This window comes from Coenobita brevimanus, chromosome 89 (genome assembly GCF_032717465.1).
Source record: "Coenobita brevimanus isolate Jiangsu-jjx chromosome 89, ASM3271746v2, whole genome shotgun sequence".
Lineage (NCBI taxonomy): Eukaryota > Metazoa > Arthropoda > Malacostraca > Decapoda > Coenobitidae > Coenobita > Coenobita brevimanus.
This window is the reverse complement of record NC_137042.1, coordinates 21,576,464-21,603,813: the sequence shown is the minus strand read 5'-3', so window position 1 is coordinate 21,603,813 and position 27,350 is coordinate 21,576,464. Positions and strand designations below refer to the sequence as shown.

The 27,350-nt window shown below is 43.0% G+C and overlaps 1 protein-coding gene across 1 annotated transcript; it reads left to right on the top strand.

Annotated features, from left to right (window-relative positions):
- The first annotated feature begins 16,002 nt into the window (after positions 1-16,002).
- LOC145411417 (uncharacterized) lies at positions 16,003-26,921 on the top strand. Its single transcript, XM_080281456.1, has 4 exons — positions 16,003-16,038; positions 21,770-22,655; positions 26,182-26,430; positions 26,827-26,921. The coding sequence occupies exons 1-4, from the start codon at positions 16,003-16,005 to the stop codon at positions 26,919-26,921; spliced, it is 1,266 nt and encodes a 421-aa protein (XP_080137582.1).
- The last annotated feature ends 429 nt before the right edge of the window (positions 26,922-27,350 follow it).

Sequence of the window (27,350 nt, the reverse complement as noted above, 5' to 3'; positions counted from 1 at the left end):
CTCCATGGAGCTGAGAACAGTGCAAGTGGAGGACGTGTACCTGCTTACTAATACTGTGTTTGTTATGAGGTTACAACGTTTTACCACTGATCTGGACCTTAGACGAGATTCACAAAGATAACTTAGGATCAAGCACTTCTTGTAAGTAAAATTTGCTTCTGCATGAAGGACTACAGTAGACGGTTCAGAATCTTCACATGGCCCTCGTTCATTCTGCAAAAAAAAAAATAAATAAATAAATAAATAAATTCTTAGCTACCACGTGAAAAATTACATAAAATACTTTGTTCTCGCAGACTCTTTCCATATCTCACGTTGTTCCTGAGGGAAGAAGAAATGCCTGGGTTACGAGAGAAAATTTATCCTAAGTCTGTGAATCCGAGATCTTGATATAACTGTTCCACTTCTATACGGGTCGCACTCTCGTTGGTGTAGGCGGTAATCAAGCACCTTCTCCTTGGCGATTTATTTGACATAGTACACCGTCACACAGCATCCTCTCATACGTTGTTTATCTTTTGGATATAAGGAGGGAGGTGGTGGCTCAATCGGTAGAGAGGTGGCCTGCGGTCCTACCGGACCCAGGTTCAAATCCCCGCTGGGGCAGGGAACAGTTTAAGGATTTGACTTTCATAAAATCAGGCTTTACTGATCTACCAGAAGACCCGCCGACATGTCGTAAAAATAGCCCCGCTAATACCAATACACCAGTCCTGTATGAGACAGCCATAGCATGTACTCAATATGGACGGTGGGTGTTAGCGCCGAAGTGGTGACATGTACAGTAGAGGTGTATGGTAGGAGGACTACTGGGCCTCAGGAGCAGGCTGTGAAGCCTATGCCCAGAGTCGAACACACACACACACACACACACACAAACATTACACGAATATCGACAGAGAATATTAAAGCTAAAAACACAAAGACAGAATGGTAACGATAAGGTGATCGAGAGCCTCCTTACTAGAAGAAAATACGCGCCTATATCTACAGAATCTTGCATTCTGACGGGTTCATCTGGAGCAGCCGTAACGAAATGATGTCTGAGAAACGTTATCTTTTCTCAGCTGTAGTCTATCAGTCCCTCTAATGTGTGTGTGTGGTGTGTGTGTGTGTGTGTGTGTGTGTGTGTGTGTGTGTGTGTGTGTGTGTGTGTGTGTGTCCGCGTGCGTGCGTGCGTGCGTGCGTGCGTGTGTGTGTGTGTGTGTGTGTGTGTGTGTGTGTGTGTGTGTGTGTGTGTGTGTGTGTGTGTGTGTGTGTGTGTGTGTGTGTGTGTGTGTGTGTGTGTGTGTGTGTGCCTGCATGCAACTCTCTCGCCTTAGTTTGCATGCCTTAGCAGTTACACTGAAAAGCCACATCCGCTTCCTCATATATCAGCCAGTCCCTCCCACCTCCCTCTCCATCGCTGTCCATCTATCTATCTGACCATGAACGTGTGTGTGTGTGTGTGTGTGTGTGTGTGTGTGTGTGTGTGTGTGTGTGTGTGTGTGTGTGTGTGTGTGTGTGTGTGTGTGTGTGTGTAGGAGTGACAGAAGTGGGTGTCCATGTGTATTAAGGAAATTAGATTATGCGTGTATGCTGGTGGATATATGTACGGTATGTGTGATGACAACGGCAACCCAACATAAAGTATCTGTACAGCACATCGCACCACGTTCTTCCTAATCCCCACCGTAGTTCAAAGCAAAGCAATTTAGCAGTTTTCGTTTAAAAATATAAGCGACGTAAGAGAAAAGCGAACTAAACTCGTTAAGTCCAAGCGATTTTTTATTTATCAATTTATTTTTTACTTAGCTGTGGCACCTTTTACTGAAATGGTCAACGAAGAATGTATGTAATTCCTCCAGTCGGAAAAGTCTTTACTGAGCTGAATAAAATCATATGAAGGCTGCAAGACTGATAAAGAATGACGTCATCGGTGTGAAATGGTTACCGTCACTGCTGCTCCGACACACTTAGATATTTTATTTAGCTTGGCACCAGAAACTTTTTTTCAGACGGGAGAGAATTAAAAAAAAAAAAAAAACTGAGAGCGAACGGGCAAAAACTCGCCCACACTAACCCCAGACGATTTAGGTCACCCGAAAGATATCCCAAGTGTCAGGATGTTAACCCTATCAGAACGAGGGAATTTCTGCTTTTTGTCCTTATTTTTGCTGCGACCTGATTATTTAAGTTAGGCTGAGAGAACACCCTAACACTGGAGGGGTTGATGATGGCCGTAATTCATCTAACCGTCGTGTTCGAAAATTTTCTCCATTGCTTAATACAATTGTCTGGAGATAGGAAAAACAAAATATAAAAAACATACTCACCGTAAAGCAGTTCAGGCAATATATGAGAGAGAGAGAGAGAGAGAGAGAGAGAGAGAGTGGGGGGGGAGGTTGATAATGACAATGTGATAAGAGTATTCACATCTCTCTTATCACCGCCTACTCTCACCTGCTTGGTCCATCAATGTTTCTAGATCCGGGTAACAAACTGGAGTGAAAAAGTGAGTGACAGATATATATATATATATATATATATATATATATATATATATATATATATATATATATATATATATATATGTATCACCGCCTACTCTCACCTGCTTGGTCAAGCAATGTTTCTAGATCCAGGTAACAAACTGGAGTGTGAAAAAGTGAGAGAGAGAGAGAGAGAGAGAGAGTACACAATATAGTGAGTCATGTCCAACTACGATGTTAAGTTACCCCTGTGAGAAACTAAGTCAGGATAGGTAGGCTGGCTCAGAATCTAAAAAAAGAGTAGCTATTTCTTTTGTGCATAAAGTGATGAAAATTACACAGTAAAAATAAAAACTAATGGAATATGAAAGTTTTATGGGGAAAGATCTGGTGTAATGTAAAAACTTATTGCATGGTGTCCTGAACGATTTTACTGTGACATAACACAACTTTTGATTATTATTATGGTATATGTATATGATCAATGACTATCGCCTTCAAATGTTATAGACCTGAGTCTGTGTTTTAGTGGTCGTTGTTACTGCAAATATTATTACACCTAGTAAAACGAAGGGTCTGGCGTTCGTGTCCCGAATTAACAAACATTTTTTTTCAAAATTCCCAAATCGCTTTGCCTCAGCAGGTTTATGCATTCTGGGCTCGAGGGCATACCATAGGTATCCATAATTTGAGTCTATGAGTTGCGGATGAAGCTCTCAGCTCCGACTTTTTCAAGCTGGGTACTATGACATCTGTAATGTAAGAGAGAGAGAGGCATTATCCTCTCTCTGGGTACATTTCTGGAATGGACCGTCGTACTGTTAGTTACCCAGACACGTGGTGGTGGCGGTGGTGGTGGTGGCCCAAGACGGACATAGAGTACGCTATCTTATCGTTATCAGTCACACCGCTTCGCTAGTGTGGGTGACGCCACGCAGGATGCAGGCGGAGTCGGGTGTGGCTGAGGCAGTGTTGGAAACGATTGTTATTATTTTATGACTGTGTGTGTTCTTCCCACACAAGCAGCAGCAAATCAGTAACGTCAGTGATACATGAATGATGGTACAGTGTTGCAGTTTGTTGAGACAGTGAGTTGCATGGTGTTAGTGTTGGCGGCAGTGTGTGGTGTACTGACTGTGTGTTTTGTAGTACTTCACATGTGGTGTTGTTGCACTAATCATGGTTGTATAGTGCTGCAGCACTGAGTTTGTGTTGCTACAGCACAGGCGTGTTGCAGCGTGTTCTGCGACCCCGCCTGGTGTATGGGTCGCGCCGTCAGGTGTCGCCGCTCCTCACCCCGATCGTTATAATGGCAGGGGCGGCGGCGGGCGGGATCGATCTCACCCATGCTGCCCCGCCAACACCGCAGCCACGCTCACGCCCATGCTACAACAGCAGCAGCTCAAGCAGGAAGCCACAACTACTGACCCCGCAGCAGAATTAACGCCCCTGGCGATGGCGTACAAAGTAAGGCAATGGTTCCCTAGTATGACTAATCAGGAAAGCTCCCCAGATTTCCCACGGGCTGCGACAAGTTATCATCCCTTTACAATCCAGGTCCCTATCTCAGTTCATGGTACTAACTGGCTGTGGCATACAAGACTGTCCTATTATTAGAGAATGGATGCCAAGCTATGAATAAGATTATGATTTCACCAAAAAAATGAATAAATGCTGTACTTTGCTGGCGCAGGGATGTTGCAATCCCAACGCCAAGAACTTGAGCTGCAAGCAGCCTATCGGCACAAGAGAAAAAATGGTTGCAAAATCCCTAGGACAGTACAACTTCCTTCATCCTCTCGTGAGGCCAGTCAGTCGCTCTCGTGAGGCCAGTCAGTCGCTCTCGTGAGGCCAGTCAGCTCAGACGTGCTAGAGACCTGTGGTAGTGTTGTGCTAGTGTGCTTTAGTGATCTGTGATAGTGGTTGTGTTAGTGTGTTGTAGTGATCAGCGATAGTGCTGTGCTAGTGATCCGTGAGTGTGTGTGTTGTGGTGACCCGTAGTGACCCGTGATAGTGTGTGCTACCTTGTGTGAACTAGTGCGTAATGGCTTCCTCGGCAGAGAGCTGTGTCCCCACTGCAGGTACTGAAAAGGACTACCTTGAATTAAAGGAGGAACTTCTCGAACTGAAGCGGGAGGTACAAATTCTCAGGCAGGAGAAGGCACAGATGAGGGAATTGTTGGAGGAGATGTTGGAGGAGAAAGAGAAAAAGGCTGAAGGTTGGACACTAGTTAACAAGGGTGCAACGAAGTTCACCCTTAAAAAGCAAACAGAAATTAAGACAACTAATACATTCGACACACTACGGGACGAATGTGAAGGGAAGGCAGAGAGGGAAGTAGAGGAGAAGGACGGTGAGAGAGCTTCCAGTACAGGTAAGTATAAACAGAACAAGAAAGGTAAGAAAAATGTTGTTGTTGTTGGAGACTCCCAGGTGAGATATCTGAACAGGGCCATGTATACTCCACTCGCTAAACATGTGTGTCTTCCAGGGGCCAGGGTGGCTAATGTGGTAGATAAAATTTCAAATATCGTAAAGGAAAGTGGTGACAAACCCACTGTGTGCCTCAGTGTAGGAGGCAATGATATTAGTAGCCGTAAGAGTGAGGTACTGTGGAAAAGGTACAAGTTGATGTTAGAAAAGGTTAGGGAGAGGGGAGGAACCCCTGTAGTGCTTGGTGTTTTACCAAGGTGGCGGGTTGGAAGGGAATGGTTGAGCAGGGCAATAGGGTTTAATTGCCGCCTTGAAAGGTATTGCAAAGATAATGCAATACCTTTCATAGACAGCTGGGACCGGTTTTATGGACGAAGTGCCTTGTATAGTTGGGATGGGACTCATCTTAGCAGGCAGGGAGTTACTGTTTTAGCTGGAATGATAGATAGGGAGTTGGAGGGATTTTTTCGAGATTGAGAAGTAGGTGTACAGGAAGATGCAGCAACTACAGTCAGAAATCATTATTACCATGTTTGGATAGATGCATCGATACTTGCAAAATTAAGAACAAAAGTTCAACCAATAGTGTAGATACATCCACTCAGGCACCTCAAATTGAGCAGGCGATGATAGATGATAGAACAAGCGATGATAGAAGGGCGATAAGCGATAGTACAAAAAATTGTTATATTAGTAAAGTAAAGAGTTTCCCAGTTAGTAATAAAATAAATAACAGTAAATGCCAAGGTAAAGGCATAACTACTCGTAATAATCTGAAAGTGTACTACACAAACAGCCGGAGTTTACGTAATAAAATGGATGAACTGAGGGCTTTAATTTGTACAGAGAAAATAGACATTGCCGTTATTAGTGAAACTTGGATGAATACAGACACTCGAGAATTTTTAGCAGAATATCAGATAAAAGGCTATAATATTTTTGTGTCAAACCGTCAGGGAAGAAAGGGGGAGGGGTAGCTATTTATGTAAAGGATTCATTAAACTGTTACAATAAAGCAGACATTAAAGTAAATAGGGACACAGAAAGTGTCTGGGTTGAAATTAGTAACAATAGGGAGAAATTAGTCTTAGGAGCAATTTACAGATCTCCTAAATTAAGTAGAGCTGATAGTAAATACCTCTGGGAGGAAATTAGGAAAGCATCACAGTCCAGCTTAGTAATAATTGTTGGGGACCTTAATCTGCCAAGGATAGATTGGAGAAATCAGACAGGAGATGCAGAGTCAGAGGAATTTCTAGAGGTAGTACAGGATAATTTCCTTTATCAGTATATCAGGGAGCCCACCAGAGGTAATAATATACTAGATTTGGTTTTAGCTAATAAAGAAAATATCATTAGCGATATAGAGGTTGGTGGACGACTTGGTAATAGCGATCATGAAGAAATTAAGTTCAAATTTATTTGGGATGTCTGTTCCACTGAAAATACCTCCACCGTTCCTAATTTTCGTCTAGGAGATTTCGATGGCTTAAGAGCTTATTTTCGAACGGTATTCCACAGGGAGATTAGCTATTTGAGGGAATGTCAGGTTAGTGGGGATCCCCAGGTCATAGGTCAGGCGCAGGAAGCACCTGGGGATGTCCGTCAGGTGTCTGTGAGGGGGGAGGTGGTAGATAGGAATGTAGTCCAGGTGACGGAAATTAACTCAGCTCCAGTACCAAACAGACGTTCGACCAGTGAGAAGTATAACGAGTTAATAAATATAATACACGGAGGCCAAGATAGATATATTCCTTCAAAACCGTTTAGAACTAATAATTCAGAACCAAGATGGTTAAACAACAGATTAAAATCTCTCATAGGCCAAAGGAAAGGAATATATAGAAAAATAAAACGTGGAGAGGAACACTTACGTAACCGGTACACAATTTTAAATAGAGAAGTAAAGAGGGAGATAAGAAAAGCAAAGAGAAGTTATGAAATTAAGGTTGCAAGTGAATCAAAAGTAAACCCCAAGGGTTTTTATCAAATGTACCGAACGAAAAATAAAGATAGGATAGGACCACTCAGAACAGAATCAGGTGACATTACCAGTGAAGATAAAGAAATGTGCTCCAGCCTAAATAATTATTTCATATCAGTATTCACCAAGGAAAATCTAAGCCTGGTCCCTCAAGCAGCAAATATTTACCATGAGAATACGGAAAATATTCTTAGTAAAATAACCATTAGTAAGGAGGACGTATTGAAAGAAATTAACAAGTTAAAACCTCAAAAATCGCCAGGTCCGGACGATATATATGCAAAAATTATAAAAGAAACCAAAGAAGAATTATGTCAGCCACTTTTAACGTTATTTAATGACTCTTTAAGTTCAGGAGAAGTTCCAGAGGCGTGGAAAACCGCAAACGTAGTGCCCATCTTTAAAAAGGGTGATAAATCAGCTGCGTCGAATTATCGTCCGATAAGTCTAACGTCAATAGTAGGAAAAATGCTAGAGTCAATTTTGGCAAATAGGATTAGAGAACACTTAGAAAGATTTAATCTTATAAACGAAAGTCAGCACGGATTCAGGCAAGGACGATCCTGCCTCACAAATTTGTTGTCATTCTACTCGGAGGTCTATGAGGCAGTAGATAGCGATAAAGCTTACGATGTTATTTATCTGGACTTTAGTAAAGCTTTTGATAGAGTCCCACACGAAAGGTTAGTTAGAAAGGTTCGAGCACACGGTATAGACGGCGATATCTTAAAATGGATAGAATCCTGGCTGAAAGGACGAAAGCAGAGAGTATTAATAAATGGAACTAAGTCGGACTGGGGATTAGTAACTAGCGGTGTACCACAGGGTTCAGTACTCGGTCCCTTATTATTTATCATATATATAAATGATCTAGACTTAGGAGTCAATAGCAGAATCAGCAAATTTGCCGACGATACAAAAATAGGGCGTATCATTAACTCGACTGACGATTGCCATTACTTACAAAAAGACCTCGATACATTGTCCAAATGGTCTAAAACTTGGCAAATGGAATTTAACGTTGAAAAATGTAAAGTACTTAACGTAGGCAAGACCATTGGAGATACTAAATACAGCTTAGATAACAAAGAAATTAGCAAATCGGAATGCGAGAGAGATCTAGGAGTTATGATTAGTAACGACCTTAAACCTAGGCAACAGTGCATTAATGCGAGAAATAAAGCAAATAGGGTCCTAGGATTTATTTCGAGAAGCGTGAGCAATAGATCATCTAAAGTAATACTGAAACTTTATCTAGCATTAGTAAGGCCACATTTAGACTACGCAGTACAATTTTGGTGTCCTTACTATAGAATGGATATTAATTCGTTAGAAAATATACAGAGAAGAATGACTAAAATGATACATGACGTCCGGAACCTGTCATATGAAGACAGACTGAAAAGACTAAGTCTGCATTCGCTAGAGAGGCGTAGAGTAAGGGAGACTTAATTGAGGTTTTTAAGTGGATGAATGGTATAAATAAGGGAGATATTAGCAAGGTACTTAAAGTGAGCATACAGGATAGAACTAGAAATAATGGTTTCAAACTAGAAAAATTCCGTTTCAGAAAGGAAATCGGTAGAAATTGGTTTGGTAATAGAGTAATAGACGAATGGAATAAGCTACCTAGTAAAGTAGTTGCTGCCTCTTCCATTGAGAGTTTCAAGCATAGGCTAGATAAGCATATGACAAATAAGGGGTGGATATAGAATAAAGAAAATATTATAACCAATACTAATTCAAAAATAAATTTTCTTTTCAGGTTACACTATGATAGTCTCTATTCTCCTTTCACACTTTCCTGTAAAATGTCCACGCCAGTTTTTCTATACGGCGTGGTGTTCTTTCTGACTTTTTCCTGCCGGCTTCGGCTGGAGGGTTTGGAGGGCGGGGGAGAGCCTTCTTCTTTGCTATCCTTATCTCATTCTAGTAGTTAAGTTACTCTTCTAGGAGCTGCCTAGGATGGGCCAACCGGCCTACTGCAGTTATCCTCTCTTCTTATGTTCTTATGTTCAAGATATTGGTCTTGCTCTACTGTACATTTGTCTCATCATTAACATCGATATTTCTCATGGAGGCTTGACAAAGAATGTGAAAGATATACAGATATGTGTAGTAAAGAGGAAGAACATAATGGGATCCTTCAGGACAGTTGGAAGAATAACATTATTCTTTTAACTGCACATTGGATACATATCCGTAACTCTTGAGTCAGCGGTTTATATCCAGCTAGGCTTAACTGTTTTGCAGTATGGTAAAATGGAAAGACTATGCAAGTAAGTAGCCATGTGATAAAAGGATAATGAAAAAAAGTATACAAACCACTGACGTAAAATGAAGCAGTCCTGATCATTACTCCGATTACTGAGTTAAGTTGTCATTAGCATGCTCTGAAGGTCGAATACTTGGGGGTGTATAGGCAGACCTCCAGATTTTTAAGTCATAATGAAACTTATGGGAAAAATGAAATATGATTCTTTCCTCAGTCCTGATTACTATATGACATGGAGTACAGGCGTCGCTTCCTATCCTTACACATTTCTAAAAACTGATAGTATCTAAGGAAAAGTCTGCACCTTCGAGTAATCAGTCTTATGATTAATGGTGGACTGAATCTATGTGGCAGGTAATGTGAAGCGCATCTAAAAAGAAAAATACCACTGGAATTCGTGTACACAGAATGGGCATATAAAGTAGAGTCAGGATTTCACATGAGTGTCTGGCCTTTTTCACTGGGCACGCTGTTGACAGTTCTCTCGCAACTATGTTCTTTCCTTGCTTTCGGAACCCTACCTAACCACATCCTTAAAAAAGGAAAAGTGAGCAATATGATGATGATGATGATGATGATGATGATCATGATGATGATAATGTCGATGATGATGATGTGTGGGTTGCAACGACGTGTGTTTCCCAGTGAAGTATGATGCCCCTTAGACATGAAATGCCCCTGTGACGTGTGGTGATCCAACAGGTAAGTGGTGCCCCCGAGGGTGAGGTGCCCCCCACACATTGCCCGGTGTGCTTAGAGGTCTGGGACGACGAAAATCACCTACCTAAGTTCCTGTCGTGCCACCACAGCCTGTGCGTGGGATGCGTGGCCAGGCTCCAGCGGGATGAGGCGACCACCAAGCGTACAGGTCCAGTATTTATAAACATTACCGAGCTTAAGTAGTGTATAAGACTGCCTGTTTATAAGTCTGCCTTCACTTCTATTGCAACTAAACAGTTCACAATCAAATCAGAGGTTTCCTAAGTTCAAGTCGTGTATAGGATTGGTTGTTTAGGCTACACGTTTGCCTTCAGTCACACAGCAACCAAAAACTTAATCAACTGTGAAGAAATACGGAGGGCAAAATAACCTGTGATACTAGTTAACTGCAATGGAAACTTGTTTATCGTTGAAAATGGCTAACATCCTTCATAAATTATGCCCGTAGACCCGCCCCCCGCCACCCCTACCTCACCCCTGGCCCGCCTCCTGTCCGCAAGAGCACCCCCGCCGCTCCCTAACACCCCCACCACGTCCAGGATAAAGTGTCCCCTCTGCCGTGTCTTCACCCCCGTCATACACCCACACGCACTACAGACCAACTTCTACCTGCGAGGCCTACTGCGACCACCATCACTCCCCAGGTGGGTGTACACACACACACACACACACACACACACACACACACACACACACACACACACACACACGCATGCAGGCACGCACGCACGCGCACGCACGCACGCACGCACACAGACACACACACACACACACACACACACACACACACACACACACACACACACACACACACACACACACACACACACATACTTCGAATTATTCTGTCTAACTTCACGTGATTTTATTCAGCTAAGGGAAATCTGTCCAGTGGGGAGAGAGAGAGAGAGAGAGAGAGAGAGAGAGACGGTATATGAAAACCCGTGAGATCAGTGATAATAAAAACACTGTGTCGATGGTTCTCCTTCCTTTACAGAATGTATCCTGTGAGACAGCCAGGTTGCACCCAAAGTACAGGTAGTTTATCCCATTTCACATCTTAACGCGCTACACACCTTCGTCATGACATCGCTTGGATTAACACCTTGAGTCTCGGGAAAAAATTCTTTATCTTGCCTTCGCAAAATTTTACTTGGTTGAGGAAGTAAAGTTAACTTGTCAAAAATTTAATGGAGAATGTTCTCACCAGTCACTGCAAATGGTTTCTGTGTAAGACTGAAACTCTCTAACCCCGTCAGTACAAACTGCTTCTCCAAAGATAGCAAGATCATCTGCTGGTACCAAGAAAGGAAAAAGAAAAAGAATGAAAAGAACAGGAAAGAAAGAAAGAAAGACGTCGCCGGATTCAAGGGGTTAGGTTTCGTCTGACTAGAATAAATTAAAGGGTGGACCTGAGAAATTCGAAGACCTGAAAGATGAGCAAAAAAATGAATGACTTCTTTCACTGGGACATCCGTTGATGTGTGTGTGAGTGTGTGTGTGTGTGTGTGTGTGTGTGTGTGTGTGTGTGTGTGTGTGTGTGTGTGTGTGTGTGTGTGTGTGTGTGTGTGTGTGTGTGTGTGTGTGTGTGTGTGCGTAATTCACCGGGCCTCTCAGGATCACGTGATGGTTGTGATCATCAGCATTTTACCCTCCCGGAAGAGAGCTGAGAGCTCATATAGTTCGATCTAAGGGCAAAACCTTGACCTTCACACACGCATACACCCATCCTCTTGCTCGAGGAGGACAGTGACCGCCCACTTCGTCAGTGAAACTTTTCGCATCCCGAGCAAGGCGCGAACGACCGTCTTAGCAGATGCTAGGCGAGAGCGTTACCACTGAGCCGGCGAGCAGTCTGTGTGTGTGTGTGTGTGTGTGTGTGTGTGTGTGTGTGTGTGTGTGTGTGTGTGTGTGTGTGTGTGTGTGTGTGTGTGTTACCCTTCCTCTGTTTCCGGATCCTACCCATCCGTTTGAAATATGAGAAATTTGATGATGATGATATAATGATGATGATGATGATGACCCATCTCACTAGGCTATGTGCTGAATGTAGAGTATTGTCCCTTTTCTGTTTCTGGATCCTAACCACCTTTTTTAAATAAAGATATTTTGAGTGGTGGTGATGATGATGATGATGATGATGATGATGACGATGATGATGACAAAGATGGTGGTGGAGGTGGTGTTAATAATGAGGTCGACCGCTGATGATGATGTTAATACTGATGATGATTAACCTGTTGTAATACTAAATGGTGTTGGTACAGACTGGTGTTGTGGTGTGAGACTTGCAACACGGTGGCTGCTCCTCAGTGCACTAAACACCACCTACGCCCTCTACCGGAGAAGATCAAGATTCTTCAGGTAGTGTCGCTCTCTTGCACAGTAACTTATTATACATATATTAAGGCGCTCCAATTACTGGTGGCCCATAGGTTTATATCCAAGGGCTGGGTAGTGTTTACTGCTCATATAATGCCACTCAGGGAAATTACCACTGGTCTATATTGCCTTTATCTGAACTAAATAGCTTTGTTTTGGGCCCCCATGCTCCTGATGGGACGAAAAAAGGATTAGATGATATACATTATTATTATTATTATTATTATTATTATTATTATTATTATTATTATTATTATTATTATTACTGCTACTACTACTATTACTACTACTACCACAACTACTGTATTATTATTATTATTATTATTATTATTATTATTATTATTATTATTATTGCAGTTATTGTTACTACTACTATTACTGCTACCACTGCTACTATTACTATTACTAATACTACTATTATATTATTATTATCATCGTTATTACAGCATTACCTCGTTCTCATTCCCAAATAATTCAGTACCGTTCCACTCGTACGTTCATTTCACTTCCTGGTGCTTGAATGTTTCACAGTTGACTAACGTTGCTATATTTAAACATTGCACAGCTCCACAGTCTAACCTAACCCAGTCAAGGCTAACTTCAAACGAGACACACATATTTAACATAATCGTATCTTATCAACTTACCAGCTAACCAGAGTTTCCAAACTACACCCAACTTATGTAATCTAACCTAACCCACTCCAGCCTGACTTAATGAACCTACCAGTCAGCCTAATCTAACCAATCCTAACCTACTCAACCCTAACTTATCTAACCTAACATAACCAGTCCCAATCTAATCTAACCCAATCAAGCCAAACCTAACCAAAAACAAATCCATCCAAACCTAGCTCGTTGTTGTTGTTCTTGCTCTACCCCTGTCTGTCTGGCCGAGCAGACACATCGACCACAAGTAAGCTGTCTTCTTTTCTGTGGTAGACAGCTCCTCGCCAGGATTGGAACACGGGCCCTCCACATGGCGAGGTGCAGGGAAAATGTAGGAGGCATAGCTCCCAAGAGGATGAGCTGTGTATTGGAGATATGTGTGGGTAGTAGCTTTAGCCAGGACTTTGACTACTTGGTAAATGTGGTCGAGTTCCCCGCCTGAAAGTGTTGTGCAAGGCTAGTTACAGGACCTTGGCCTCGCATCATTCTCATGGTAGTATCTTCCTGGATGATGGTAGCCTTCCACCTACTACTTTTTAATGGGCTAATGGATGTTTCACCTTGCCCATGAGTGATGCAGTACTACGCAAGGCAGGGACGTCCATTTTCCCTGAGCTGGATACGTGCTTCGGTCGTATACCTTGTCCAGTTGGGCTATGACCTGAGCTAGGGTCATATTTGTGTCATTTTAAGAGGTTTTCTGTATAATCTTTTCCTTGGCGATATACTGCTTATTATACCTTTATATTCTTTTGTATGTTATTCAGTTCGTTTAGTTTCGACATAGCTTACATAAATAATATATATGCATCTATTAATATACCAGACACAGAAAAAACTGGTAAAGAACAAATACTTGGAAGCCTTCTTAACAAGCGAGAATACGACCTTAGGAGGAGCTATGTGGGTGGGTGAGCAAGGCTGGTGTTTGGGGCGGAGGGTGTGAATGGGCAGTGCAGGCGGCAGGTGGAGGTGTAGTAATCTAAACTAACCCATCCCTACCTTACCCATTCAATAAGCCACCCTAACCAGTAACAATCTTAAACTAACTTAATCTACTTGTTTCGACCTTAAACTAACCTAATCTACTTGGTAACACTAGGAGGAGCTGTGTGAGAGGGCAAGTGAGGCATGTGTGTGGGCTGAGGGTGTGGGTCAGGAGTGTGGGTGTCAGGTGGAGGTGTATCGGTGGGCGTGTGTGCTGCTGCGCCACGCCCACGCCCGCGTCCTCGCCGCCCTCAGTCACGCACAGGACCAACACCGCCGCATCAGGCTCCTCACGCAGGACGTCAAGGCCACGGTAGCTGCTCTCTCTCTCTCTCTCCTTACAATCTTAAATCTGTCCTTTATTTTCCCCTTCTCTCTCCCTCGCAAATTTTCCTATCTCCCCCCCCCCATCTCAGCTTCTATCTTCCTATTTATTTCTCCTGTTGCAGTCTTATATTCGCCATTCCCCCCTTTATCATCTTTTATCATTCTGTTACTCCTTACAGTCTTGAATTTATCTGCCATCTCCCCTCCCCCTTCTTTGTCACTCATCATTTACTTATATTCTCTTCCTAATGCCATAGCTATCTACCATTTCTCCACGTCCCACCCCTCTCTCTTCATGATCTGCATCGTACGACCCCAGGTATATGAATATGCTGCGTGTTTACAATGTTGCTATTGTTGCTTTTCATCCTCTTACAGGAATACTTGTAATTAAAATGGTTAACAATGATCAACTGGCCGAAAGGATAAGAGCTGGATTTCAGGATGGGGCTGAGAAGAGTTTATTTATATTTAGATAAAAAAAGGCTTACTTGTCTTCCACAAAATTCATCGACATATCATAAAAACATCTCACACTTCCTTAGTTATTTTAAGTTAAATGTTTAGTGCAATAGGTGTGCAAACCCAAAAACACTATTAGGGTTAGGTACCGGGTATGTGTGTGTGTTTGAGTTAGGTGACGTGTGGTGTGTCGGCAGGTGCGGCGCGGGGAGGAGCTGGGTCGACATCAGGAACCAGCAGAGGAAGTGGTGGCTGAGCTGAGAGCGGCGGCAGCAGCGGTAACGGCGCGGCAGGAGACGCTGATGAAGGATCTGGGCGACCTGACTCTCACCACTATCTTTACACTGGAGCCTGGCCCCGCCCTGCCTCAAGGATTCCGCAGGGCGTGCCTCACGCTCCAACAAGCCGACACACTCACGCTTTCCCTTCTTGGGGAGGACCAGCTTGAAGGAGACAGCAGGTGCTATTTGGACCAGAGTGAGGCCAGACGTTCAGCGCGCTCCCTCTCACTGCGAGATCTACCGGACCGCCAGACACCCGACAACCCCAGGCGATCTCAGTCCTTCCACCAAGTCAGACCACGCTCAATGCAACCTAGTGCCGCAGACACAGGCCACACAAAAGACCCTTCCCATACATCGTCGAGTAACCAAACACACCACCAAGCCAAGCCCACCATGTATACTGAGGAGGTTGCCCTGGGGAGATGCAGCCACACTCTCGCCACGCCACCATCCAGGCTTGCCACCTCTCACATGCCACGAGACCCGCCAGAAAAATGTGGTAGGAATTCGTCAGGAGTGGCACAGGAACAGGTGCATCCTGGTGAGGGTGTGTGGGGGCGGCCCCAGCATCAGCAGCGGGACAGGCACCGGCAGAGGCAGCACCGCGGCGGCAGAGCACGCAGGGCCACACCACTTCGCTGCACCATCATGTGACATCATTTCACTGCACTACAGTAAGTCTCATAATTAAGCAACAGCTTCAGTGCTCATTTATGCTTTTAAACTCACGGGAAAGTACACAAAAATTGCTTATCAAAGTTCCCTTGCAACCTAAAAAGATACTTTATCAGTTTCTCAAGTTTACCCTAACAAGTATAAGGAAAAAGTTAAGATATTTTTGTCGCACCCACAAGGATAGCAGATATAGTGCTTGACTGTGTCACTCTTTCCTATCCTCCCTCCCTCAATAACTCACTCGTCACTCACTCACTCACGGAGTTGCTGTGCTTTCTTGAACGATGAGGGCCAGGTCTGATGTGAAGAATTAGGATAACGGAATTTTGCACAATGGTAGACCTTCCTCCAGATCATGTTTCAGGCTGGGTGGGACCTTAAGAGCCACCCCAACAATGAGGCGTCGGCCCCTGGGCGTCCTACCCAAAACTATTAGGCACGGCCAGTTTTTCACCTCAGAGGCTTAGAACATGAATTTTTGCACAGTGGTAGAGCTTCGCTTGTGCCAAGTTATAATTGTGGAGCGGCCCCTGGTGGTCTCAATCAGTCATAATGACACCAAGTTTTTAACCGACGAATATGAAATGTTGCATCACCATCGATGTTCACTTGGTCACATTTTGAGAAGAACAGAGCTAATGATGATCAGCCCTCATGGGAAAAGAGGTGGCTCCTGGGAGTCCCGGCAAAGCCATTATGAACGGCTATAATTTTTAACATAGGAACACGAAATTTTGTGTATGGTAGGCCTTTACCTCGATCACGTTTTAGGCGGAGTAGGACCCCCGCTAACCACCATCTATGGGTGGGAAAGTGGGTTTCCCCAAGGGGAACTATGCTTCTTTTTTTTTTCTTTTTTAAATCTAAGAACATGAAATTTTGCACAATGCTAGATCTTTAATAAGGCCACGTTTTAGGTAGGATGAAACCCTCAAATGTCACCGCCCCACGGGGGGAAGGGGAGAGGGGAAGCTGCCCTTGGGAGTTCTTGACAAAGCCTTTATGTATGGTCATGGTTTTTAACCTTGTGACGCGAAATGTTTAGTCCTGATAAACGCTCACAACAGCCACGTTTTAGGCAGGGTGGAACCCCCGATAACCAACCTGTAAGGGGAACAACGCCATAGTTTTTAGTAGGCACACGAAATTTTGCACAGTAGTAGATTTTTACCTAGACCAGAATTTATAGAGGCTGGGCACCTCGGGGTTCCCCCCTCCGTGTCCCCCATAAATAATAGTTTCTTTCTTTTTACATTATAGCAGAGGTGGCTACGGCTACCAAAGGTGTCCTTTGTCTTGTTCAACACAGCCCTGACTTAAGAAAAGGACGGCCTGTATGCTGGTGATCTCAGGAGTGGGTATGTTTGGTGAATAGTGCGAAAATGTACTGGCACACTTGCGACATCTAAGTAATGATCCCCAAAGTACAAGAAAAAAAGAAACTATGATGAAACGACCAGGATGAAGAGCGAATGCTGTACTGTATAGGTAGGATATATTTTGAAAATTACTAATTGATTAAAGCATGAAAAAAAACTAAAAACGATTAAATGCAACTTGGAAAAGTTAAGAAAAAGAAAAAAAATACTGAGAAACGAGACGACTCAGAAACAAGAGAAGAATGTTTATCGCCGTTGTAATGGCAACGCTTCCCAACCATCACCTGAACCTAACATGAACTATTATGAGAACTATGTCATTAGACACCGTATTCGTATGACATACATATTACTGGACCTCTGATATTAACAATTGAAAACATGTAAAGTGTTGTTTATCAATGTTTTTATTTCCACACAAATATGTAGCTTTAGCCTACATTATGAAAATAAAAATGCTTCAAGGCTTAAATACCGTACCAGTACTGTTCTCAAAGCTCTTCTTCAAAAATCAGCCAATAAATCCAGAAAAGCATATTATGCATCACTGAACAAAAGTACAAAATAAACAGACAACTAGAGGGCCCACCCAAAGGGTGAATCACACCAGCCGAGAGCCGATACGTATCTAGCGCAGCTCGGAATATGACCTTGACCATGACCTACTTTCACCAATTTCGAACTCATAGATTTTGATACCTACTACACACCTGTAAAAATTTTGTGATGATATCTTAAGCGGTTGCGAAGTTATAGCGGTAACAGACACACAGACCTTGACCTACTTTCACCAATTTCGAACTCGTGATCGACTTCTTTCCCCTATTACACACCTGTAAAATCTTGTGATGATATTGAGCTGTTGCGAAGTTATCGTGCTAACAAACACAGTCAGACAAACTGAAAACAATACCAGCTTCGCTATCGCGGCTAGTAATTAGCCTACAGACTGGTATTGGTGGATGATAGCACAGCATAGGGCGGGTGGAAATTCCTATTGCTGTCGAGCCCAGTAGATACTACGCACTCATGAGTCAGAGCTCAATGTCACTGAGTCTAAACACACCCTGCACTGCTACGTAGACTTGATGAACATACGCCTTAGCAACTCTACCTACTTCTAGGGCGGCCGTCAGTAAAATGGATTTACAAGCTCAGTACTTTTTTTCTTATAGGCCATAAGTATTTAATACGTTTCCCCAAGTATGTATGTGATGATTCAGATGCCTCTTGGACTTCAGGCCCGCTGCCGATAAGATATTTTCAACACGGGCTGCAGAGAAATACGGTTAAGATAACACTTTGAATATTAGTGTGTTTTTATTTTGATTTAAAACTTCATTATACCTTTAGTTCGTGTAATGAAAATTAGCCTATATGTGAAACAGTTCATCCCGCATTCTTCCTTCTACTTAATTAATATCATCAGATTACTAGCATTCGTTATTTTTGGTTTGTTTGTTGGCATAAACAAGTAGCAATAATGACAACAACAATCGAGGAAAAAAGTTGAGGAAAATCTTGTGAGGTCCAGCTGTGATGACGCATGCGTTTATGCGAGGGTGTGTCTGCGTGTGTGCAAGCAGAACCACAGTGCTGTGCTTATTATCAAAAACCGACAATGGTAACAGATTTTGAGGGTGCAGAGACTGACTGCTAAAGAAGCCTGATAGTCACTAGAATACTGACTTATTCCCAGTCATTACCAGATTCACTTACAAAAGGATACTGTATATGTTTCATGTGAGTGAAAATACCATTTCTCCACCTTAAACACTGAGCTGTAACACGTGATATCCACTACGAGACTAGTCATGAAGACGTGCTGTTGAAAAGATGTAGAACCGTAGTGGTCATATTGCCACTGAACCATATGAAATAAGCTGTAAAGGACCAAAACCTCCTCTATGTCAGAGTGAACGGACTATTCAAGCCAATGTCTGAGAAGAACGACCACCGAAGAAGACAACCTAGTGTCTGAGAAGAACGACCATTGAAAAAGGCAGTGACGGAAAGAGGGCCATTCTCTCTCTCTCTCTCTCTCTCTCTCTCTCGGCAGTTTAGAGGATGAGGGGTACCAGATGGTTGCGGGTGATCGCTGCAGCCCTTCCCGTCGTCGCTCTTATAGTATGGGTAAGCCAGCATCGTAGACTAAAGCTGATTTCTTTCCTTGGGGGGGGGGAAGGGGAGTTAATCAATGATGATTTCATCGGGAAGAAAAGTTCTCCTACCTTTCCACTGCGTAGGGTATGTTCGTCAACTTCCTCCTTGACACGGTTTTAGAATCATCCATGGGCAGAGGATCATTATCAAGTCTTCCTCATAACAGCCTGCAGAGGAAAGTGACACGTCCAAGAGGTGAAATATTAACCTAACTTTTGGCCCCGATTGTCCACTTAATAAATATTGGACATGAGCCATTCAAGACATGACTTCCGTTATGTTTCACCAGTTGTAAATAACTGATGAAACTCTGGTTTCTCTTCCTGTACACTGTGTGGAGGGATAGAGGTTGCTTTTCACACTCTGATGTCACCAGTGTGCCATAGTGTTACCCATCTAGTGAGTCATATTCACCTGTAGTACATAACAGCGATGTATATGTTGGAGAGAGAGAGAGAGAGAGAGAGAGAGAGAGAGAGAGAGAGAGAGAGAGAGAGAGAGAGAGAGAGAGAGAGGAGGGGAGGGGGCGAAACGTAAGGAAAACAAGTCATATCATTAAAACTGGGTGAAGCTGTAAACAAATTCCAAATTAATGACGGCCTTATTATAACTCCTGTGATGATAGGAAAGGGTTGGACGGAGCGTATTGCCGTATTGCAATTTAATGTATGTAACACATGTACCGGTATTAACGTGGTAGAAAAGATCAAACCTGTTTCCATCGTATGTTTAAATAATTCAAACTGAGGTTTGCCTTCCTCTTCTTGTAATAAGGCATTCTTATAGCGTTTGAAAGAGGCGTTGATCCTAGGGCCCATATTTTCGTCGGTTAAAGAAACTCTCGAAAATCATTTCTTTACCGATTTCTTTTGCTTATTATACCTAACAATCCTCATCCGCGTTACTTAAATCATTTTAATATGGCCATACGCTGCATGGATAACGTTCAAACGGATATTAACTTGGCATATCCAAAGAGAAACCGCTAAGGAAGGGCTGCTCGGGAGCTTTCATACCTGACAAGAATACATGCCTAGATGGTCTGTTAAGGATGAACTGTACAGTGTGGGGTGTTTAAGGGGGTTTGAAAATCTGGGATGTACAGTATACTGGGCGATGGCAGAGGGATGGGTATGGATATGAGGGAGGAGTTCAAGGCAAAGACGTGACAGGGGACATGAAAGATGTGACAGAGGGAAGGTAATGTGCCTATGAAATTGTAGATACCGCTATGACAGCGTGTTGATACGGTACTGACTGTAACAAAAATTAGTGTGAGTCATGGTCAAACGACTCTGGCTATGGTGTGAGTGAGACACTAAGCTGCATTATTAATTACATCGTATTTCACTCCACACAGCGCAGAATTTTCTATTATGTGTTACAATAATGTAAAAAAAAAAAAAAAATCACAAACATACTAGATGCGAGAGCTCCACGACCCTTCTGTTTATGCTCTTGGTGCAGTGTGGTGTGGGAGAATGATGTGGTGTGATGTAGTGTGGCTTCGTTAAAGCCGCTAAAATCTACGGGAGTGAAGCACCTGGTGTTCAAAAATTGTTAGTGTGAAACAGTGGGACAAAGCCGCTCCTGGGAATGCTCGTGCTCCTAAAAGTGGGGATTTGCCCGTCCATTCACTCCCACACACATAATAAAGCGAACTGATTTAGAAAAAAAAAATCAAGGATAAAGGCGGTACAGAGCAAAATTAGCTGATGAGTATACCTGGAGTTATCTTGAAAAAATAGGTGGACAAATCGACAACTGTGAAGACAAAGCAAAGCTAAAAGAGTTAAAATAAGTGTGCTTACGAGGAAGTGGTGAACTGCATGAGGGGGGAAGATGAAATGGTGGGAGAGAGTGATCAGCTGCGATAGAGACGCCTACAGGTGTTCTGGTCATCACTATTTTGATATAACTCTTCTTATTCGGTAGCTGGTATGGAGAGTAGATATAGGTTAATAAAGAAACTATTTTGTTCAGACAGGCCGCCCTGATACCACTCCCATATATGTGTGTGTGTGTGTGTGTGTGTGTGTGTGTGTGTGTGTGTGTGTGTGTGTGTGTGTGTGTGTGTGTGTGTGTGTGTGTGTGTGTGTGTGTGTGTGTGTGTGTGTGTGTGTGTGTGTGTGTGTGTGTGTGTGTGTGTGTGTGTGTGTGTGTGTGTGTGTGTGTGTGTGTGTGTGTGTGTGTGTGTGTGTGTGTGTGTGTGTGTGTGTGTGTGTGTGTGTGTGTGTGTGTGTGTGTGTGTGTGTGTGTGTGTGTGTGTGTGTGTGTGTGTGTGTGTGTGTGTGTGTGTGTGTGTGTGTGTGTGTGTGTGTGTGTGTGTGTGTGTGTGTGTGTGTGTGTGTGTGTGTGTGTGTGTGTGTGTGTGTGTGTGTGTGTGTGTGTGTGTGTGTGTGTGTGTGTGTGTGTGTGTGTGTGTGTGTGTGTGTGTGTGTGTGTGTGTGTGTGTGTGTGTGTGTGTGTGTGTGTGTGTGTGTGTGTGTGTGTGTGTGTGTGTGTGTGTGTGTGTGTGACAATAAAAGATGCCACTCTCAAGTTTTACAATGTTTCAGGTGGGCTTCACGTATATGAGCAACTCCATTCCCCTGGTGGTGCGTGCTCGCGTGCGAGGTCCCCTTCCAGCAGACGACCCTCAGGTGCTGGCCCTCTTGAGGAACTCCTACCTCCACCCTCCTTCCACCCTGCCATACAACCTTTCCACTGACCCTGTCTATGTCATGAACAGATATCTTGGCACGTGGTATTTTATTCATGAGCAAACTAAGAAACTGTTTAGCGAGAAACGAGGAGGGTTCTTCATAGAGGCAGGAGCCCTTGATGGTGAAAGGAACTCCAACACGTTTTGGCTGGAAAGGGAGCTGGGATGGATGGGACTGCTTGTGGAACCCAACCCATTCAGCTTCAGTAAGTTGATCAACAAGCACAGGAAGGCTTGGGCCTCCAATACCTGCCTCTCCCCGCATGCATACCCTGTGGAGACAGTACTTGTGTCAGTGGCCAGGAAGACTGAAAACGATCCAGAACATCTAAAAGCAGCTCTCACAAATCGTGGTGCCTCCTATCTGTTGGGCTACGAGATGGACGCAGACCTCCAGCGTCAGACGATGCAAAACTCTGACCAGTCGTACGTGGTGACACAGTGCTTCCCGTTGGCGTCCTACCTGTTGGCTCTGAACGTGACCACGGTGGACTTTTTGTCTCTGGACATACAGGGTGTGGAGAAGGACGTGTTGAGGAACCTGCTGCTCTGGCACGCCCTTACCGTCAGGGTCATAGTGGTGGAGGTGGTGGGCAGGCACGTCTTTGACAACCATTTTAGAGCATTCATGAAAAACAACAATTACACACTGATCGCTGAAGGGGAGATGGACTACGTATTTGTCAAAAACAATGATACTGTTCTGGACCAAACTGCCAATAATGTTAAAAAAGAAAGTGGTCAACAGACAAATGTTTCAAGAGCTTAATTATACTGCTCGCTGGTGGGCTGTTTCACATTAATAATCTTTGAACAAGATTTCACTGATGTGAATTTCCCAGCCAAACGAACTATTAAGTGAACAAAACATTTAGTGTCGTGCTGTACACCAATAATGGAATTGCAGCACTTAAACATTTACTCTGGCAAAAGACAGACAGTTTAATTATGTGATAGAAAATTTCTAGCAGGTTATCCCAACATCTAGCAGGTTCACCAACATCCAAACTCTGTTTCCCACTACTATTACATAAGGTGGAAGGAATCCAGTTATAGGAAACGAAACCTAAATATTGAAGAACCATGAACAAAGTGTCCTGTTGAATTGTTGAATGAGACGTACATATATTCACTCATCATTCAAGCCTTCGAAACTGTCAGCTCCACCTCACAGGCCTGACAATCCACACAATATTGTGCCCCATACCTCAGGGCTGTGGAACGCGGAACCTTTCATGGACTGCCGAGTTAGAAAAAAGGTGTGTATGTACGATTATGCAAATCTTCCTTCTTACATCATACACCCACTTCTATCCTTCGTCAGTCCTTCTGAAACCTCAACTTCCATAGCTATCTCACTTATTTTACCAACCTAATCACATCCATTCCCTCCATGCGACCATGTCAGCACACTCTCCCCTACTCACTGATCAACAGACTTTCACCATGGTCTACATTTCTTATCCTGTTGAAGATACGAAACCCACATATGCACTCAATTACCCCTTCAGCTCAAGAATAGCTTTTTAAAATATTGTCCTGGCTAACGATGGACGATTTTATTCACTTAGTAAAGACGTTCTTGGCCTGAAGAGTTTGCTGGAGACTTTTTGAACACTTTTAGTATGATAGGCCACATCTAAATTAAGTGGAGTCATCTGAAGGTGGCAAGAAGAAAACAAAAATTACGTCATCAGTTTGAAAGTGTTTACGATCCCACTGACCCTCTCATGGGCAGAATAACTGCAGTGTTCTAATGTAGCTGACTCCAGACGATTTTATTCAGCCGCGAGTGGGCCACAAAAACCTGAGTGGTAAAGATAAGCTAAAAAAAAAAAAAAAAAGTATGAGTTCCATATTTCATGGTTCCCGGATAAAATTGGAAAATCTATAGCCTCAACCTGTGCTGAAAACCTAGGTATACAGTCACGATAACATTTTTCTTCAATTAATGTTAATTAACCTCATTATGATGTTTTCTTCATTTCAATCACACTATCACAAGACTATTTTATTCAAGAAAGCTACCGGTAACTCAAGTAATGATATGAGTTGAATAAGGCTTTATCTTATGCCTCCAGCTCGAAAATAACCCTGAACCTCTTCACTGCTACGAATTGCTTTTAATTCTTACTAGCTAACTGCAAACGATATTCAGCACTGGAAAGACTTTCCCAACTGCAGAGGTTAGATATAGATTTCAGTAACTTCTTCGGCATGTCTCTCCGTAGCCGAGTGAAATAATCATGTGGCAACAAGAATATAGCCAATATACGTCATCGGAATGAAGGAGTTAATCTAAATAAACTCGTCCGGCAATAACAATAATAAGGCTTATCTGTTTGATCAAAACGGCTGTAGATAGACATCTGTAAAGAAAAACAAAGGTCCGACGCTTCCTTGACATGTACCTTGGAGCTCCCTTAGGAGTATCACCACGTTCAGGTAAGACCGCATTCTCAAACGGTCTTCAACTTCAGCTGTGTAAAGATCCATTGCTTTTACTTTCATCTGAATTCAAACAGGTACCACACATTTCACAACCAAATTATAGTGTTTATTACAGCCAAGTACTGTAATACGAAAAAAAATCTGATAATAGATAATTGCTATGGAAACTTGTTCATCGCCAAACACTGGGTAAGATCCTTTATGAATAGTTCTACAGCCCCCCTTCCCTCTGTGTATCGGAAATAAAAATAGCAACACACCGGGTAACTATTCGAGGAAAACCACTCCCAGAGTTATATTGGCACTGATATACCTCCTCCCTTCCTCCTACCTCACCTCCCGCACCGCTCACTACGCCATCATACTCATGTGTCGGAGATTACACACTATTTCAGTAAACGATAATTGTGCTCATTATATAGACATGGGGCATAAAAGTTAGCCAGTTGACGTGTGAAGGCGTATGGCAGGAAGAGGACTGCTAGGTCTCATGGAACGGGCTATCAGAGTCGGAAAATAAAAACTGGAGATCTGAGTTAATGCAGTGGAAAAAAAAAAATACGTAACTATATAAAATACGAATATACAAGATACCAAACACAAAATCAACAGAACAAAGACTGGGAGGTGTATCCTCCAAACTGTATTTCATCTTCATGAACAGTCCAAACTGCACTTCATTTTCATGGACAGTCTTTTAAGTTTCCCTCTTCAAAATGTGGCCAAGACCCATTTTTCATTGTTCCACAGGATAACATGTATCAGACAAACAAAGCAAATCTTCGATATGTTAAGAAAAAAAAAATGCATGGTGGAAAGATCAATATTAGTCCGTTAGTAAAAAGGAATACTCATATGTTGGAATTACTCTCAGTACTCTTCTACAAGCCCACCGGGTCTTCAGGCAAATGAACATAATCTGTTGTTCAAGACGAAGGGACATAAATCTATAGCACACTGAGGACCAATGGGGCTATCAGTGTTTGTTCATAAGACAGATGTACTGGAAGGCATGGTGGTGCTGACTGTGTAGCATGGATAAGAGGCATGGATCCCAAAATGTTAAAGAATGAAATTAGGCGGAGGCGTAGGAAGTAAAGTGCTGAAGTACAATATGTGGTGTTACATAATTTGACAATAAGAAACAAAAGACAGTACGGGAGAGGTGTGGAAGTAAATTCAGTGTGATGAAGTCGACATATCAACGTATAATAAAATGCTAAGGCATTAGGGAGAAAATCGGCGATGAGAAATTAGTAAAAATAAATACATATCGGATATGCATTGACTAAGTAGGAACTGGGAAGCCAGTGAATAAGACATGCTTTGAATCATTCATGTCTGAGAATCCAGGAGAATAAGCGCTGGGTGTGGAACAGCATAACACAAAGCACAGTGGTAAATGTGTGTGCATGGTTAAACTGAAATGCTTTATGTGGGATAAGACGCCTTGTCGGTTGTCTGTAACAAGTGAATAATGAAGAGATCGGGGTTTAACTGTTGAGTGTTCAGAAAGAACTAATTGCTGAAGCTAATTTCAGCTTAAGTAGTGATCCTTAAGCGACAGCTAAGAATTAAAGTTAGCAGATGAGGTTGTATTTTCCTGCTTTTAGGCGTAACAGCAAGCATTTATCACTATACAAAAGTTAAAGCCACAGCAATTCATCGAGGTTGTGGAGTCTGTCAGTGCTGGTATTTCAGAAACAAATGGCTCAGAGTCATTATTGTAAGGCAGTACAAAGTAGTCGCCCTCGCTGATGTATTTTATAGAAGTGTAACCTGGGGTTATATTCTTACCAATGTATCCTGTTTCAGTTGTGTGTGGCAGATATGGGCGAGTACGGCCCCCTAGTGGTGCGTGTCCGTGTGCGTGGTCCCTCCCGGCAGATGATCCTGAAGTGTTGGCTCTCTTGAAGAACTCTTACCGCCACCCTGCGTCCACCTCGTCATACAACCTCAATACTGACTCTGTTTATGTCAAGACCATGCATCAAGGAACAGAGAAGTACATCGATCACGAGCGTTGTGAAACTCTTCAGCGAGCAGAGAGGTTTATTCATGAAGGCAGGAGCCTTTGATGGTGAGAGAAACTCCAACACATTTTGGCAGAAGAGAGAGCTGGGATGGACGGGGCTGCCGCTGGAACCCAACCCATTCAGTTTCAACAAACTGATCACCAAGCAGACGAAGGCCTGGGCCCTCAACATGTGCTCGATACGTGCTTACCCTGTGATGGTATATGTGGCCAGAAGGACCCATAAAGATATCAGTATATTTCGGGAAGCGTTCACACAATGCCGACATTGATATCTACTGGGCTACACACTGGAAGCAAACCTCCAGCGTCAGACAACGCAAAACTCTGACCATTCGTATGTGTTGATACAGTTTTTCCCGTTTGTGTCCTACCTGCCGGCCCTGAAAGTGACCACAGTGGACTTTTTGTCTCTGGACATACAGGGTGTGAAGAAGGACTTGCTGGGGAATCTGCTGCCCTGGCACGCCCTTACCGCCAGGGTTATGGTAGTGGAGGTGGTGGGCAGGCACGTCTATGACAACCACTTCAGAGCATTAATGAAAAACAAGTAACAAGTGCACACTGTTCCCTTAAGGAAGATGGACTACGTATTTGTCAAAAACAATGATACTCTTCTTGACCATGCTCATAATTTTGCAAATACGAACATAAACAATGCACCAGAAGCCGATTAAAAAATGTTGCTGCTGGTGAGTGTCAATGTCTGAAAATTAATATCGAGATGGTTACTGACAGAGAAAGGAACTTACGATGTAATTTCTCGGTAAAAAGTGACCAAGAGGAATATTTCTGGTGTCAAGGTGCTGCGATAGAACAGAGAGAGAATTATGAAGAAAATTTTGCCAGCAGAGGTACTAGAGTACCATGAGGATATAAAGTTCCTAGTACCGTGAGGTACACCCTCCCAAAAAAGTATCGGCACCTTTGGGTACGATGGTTGTGATTA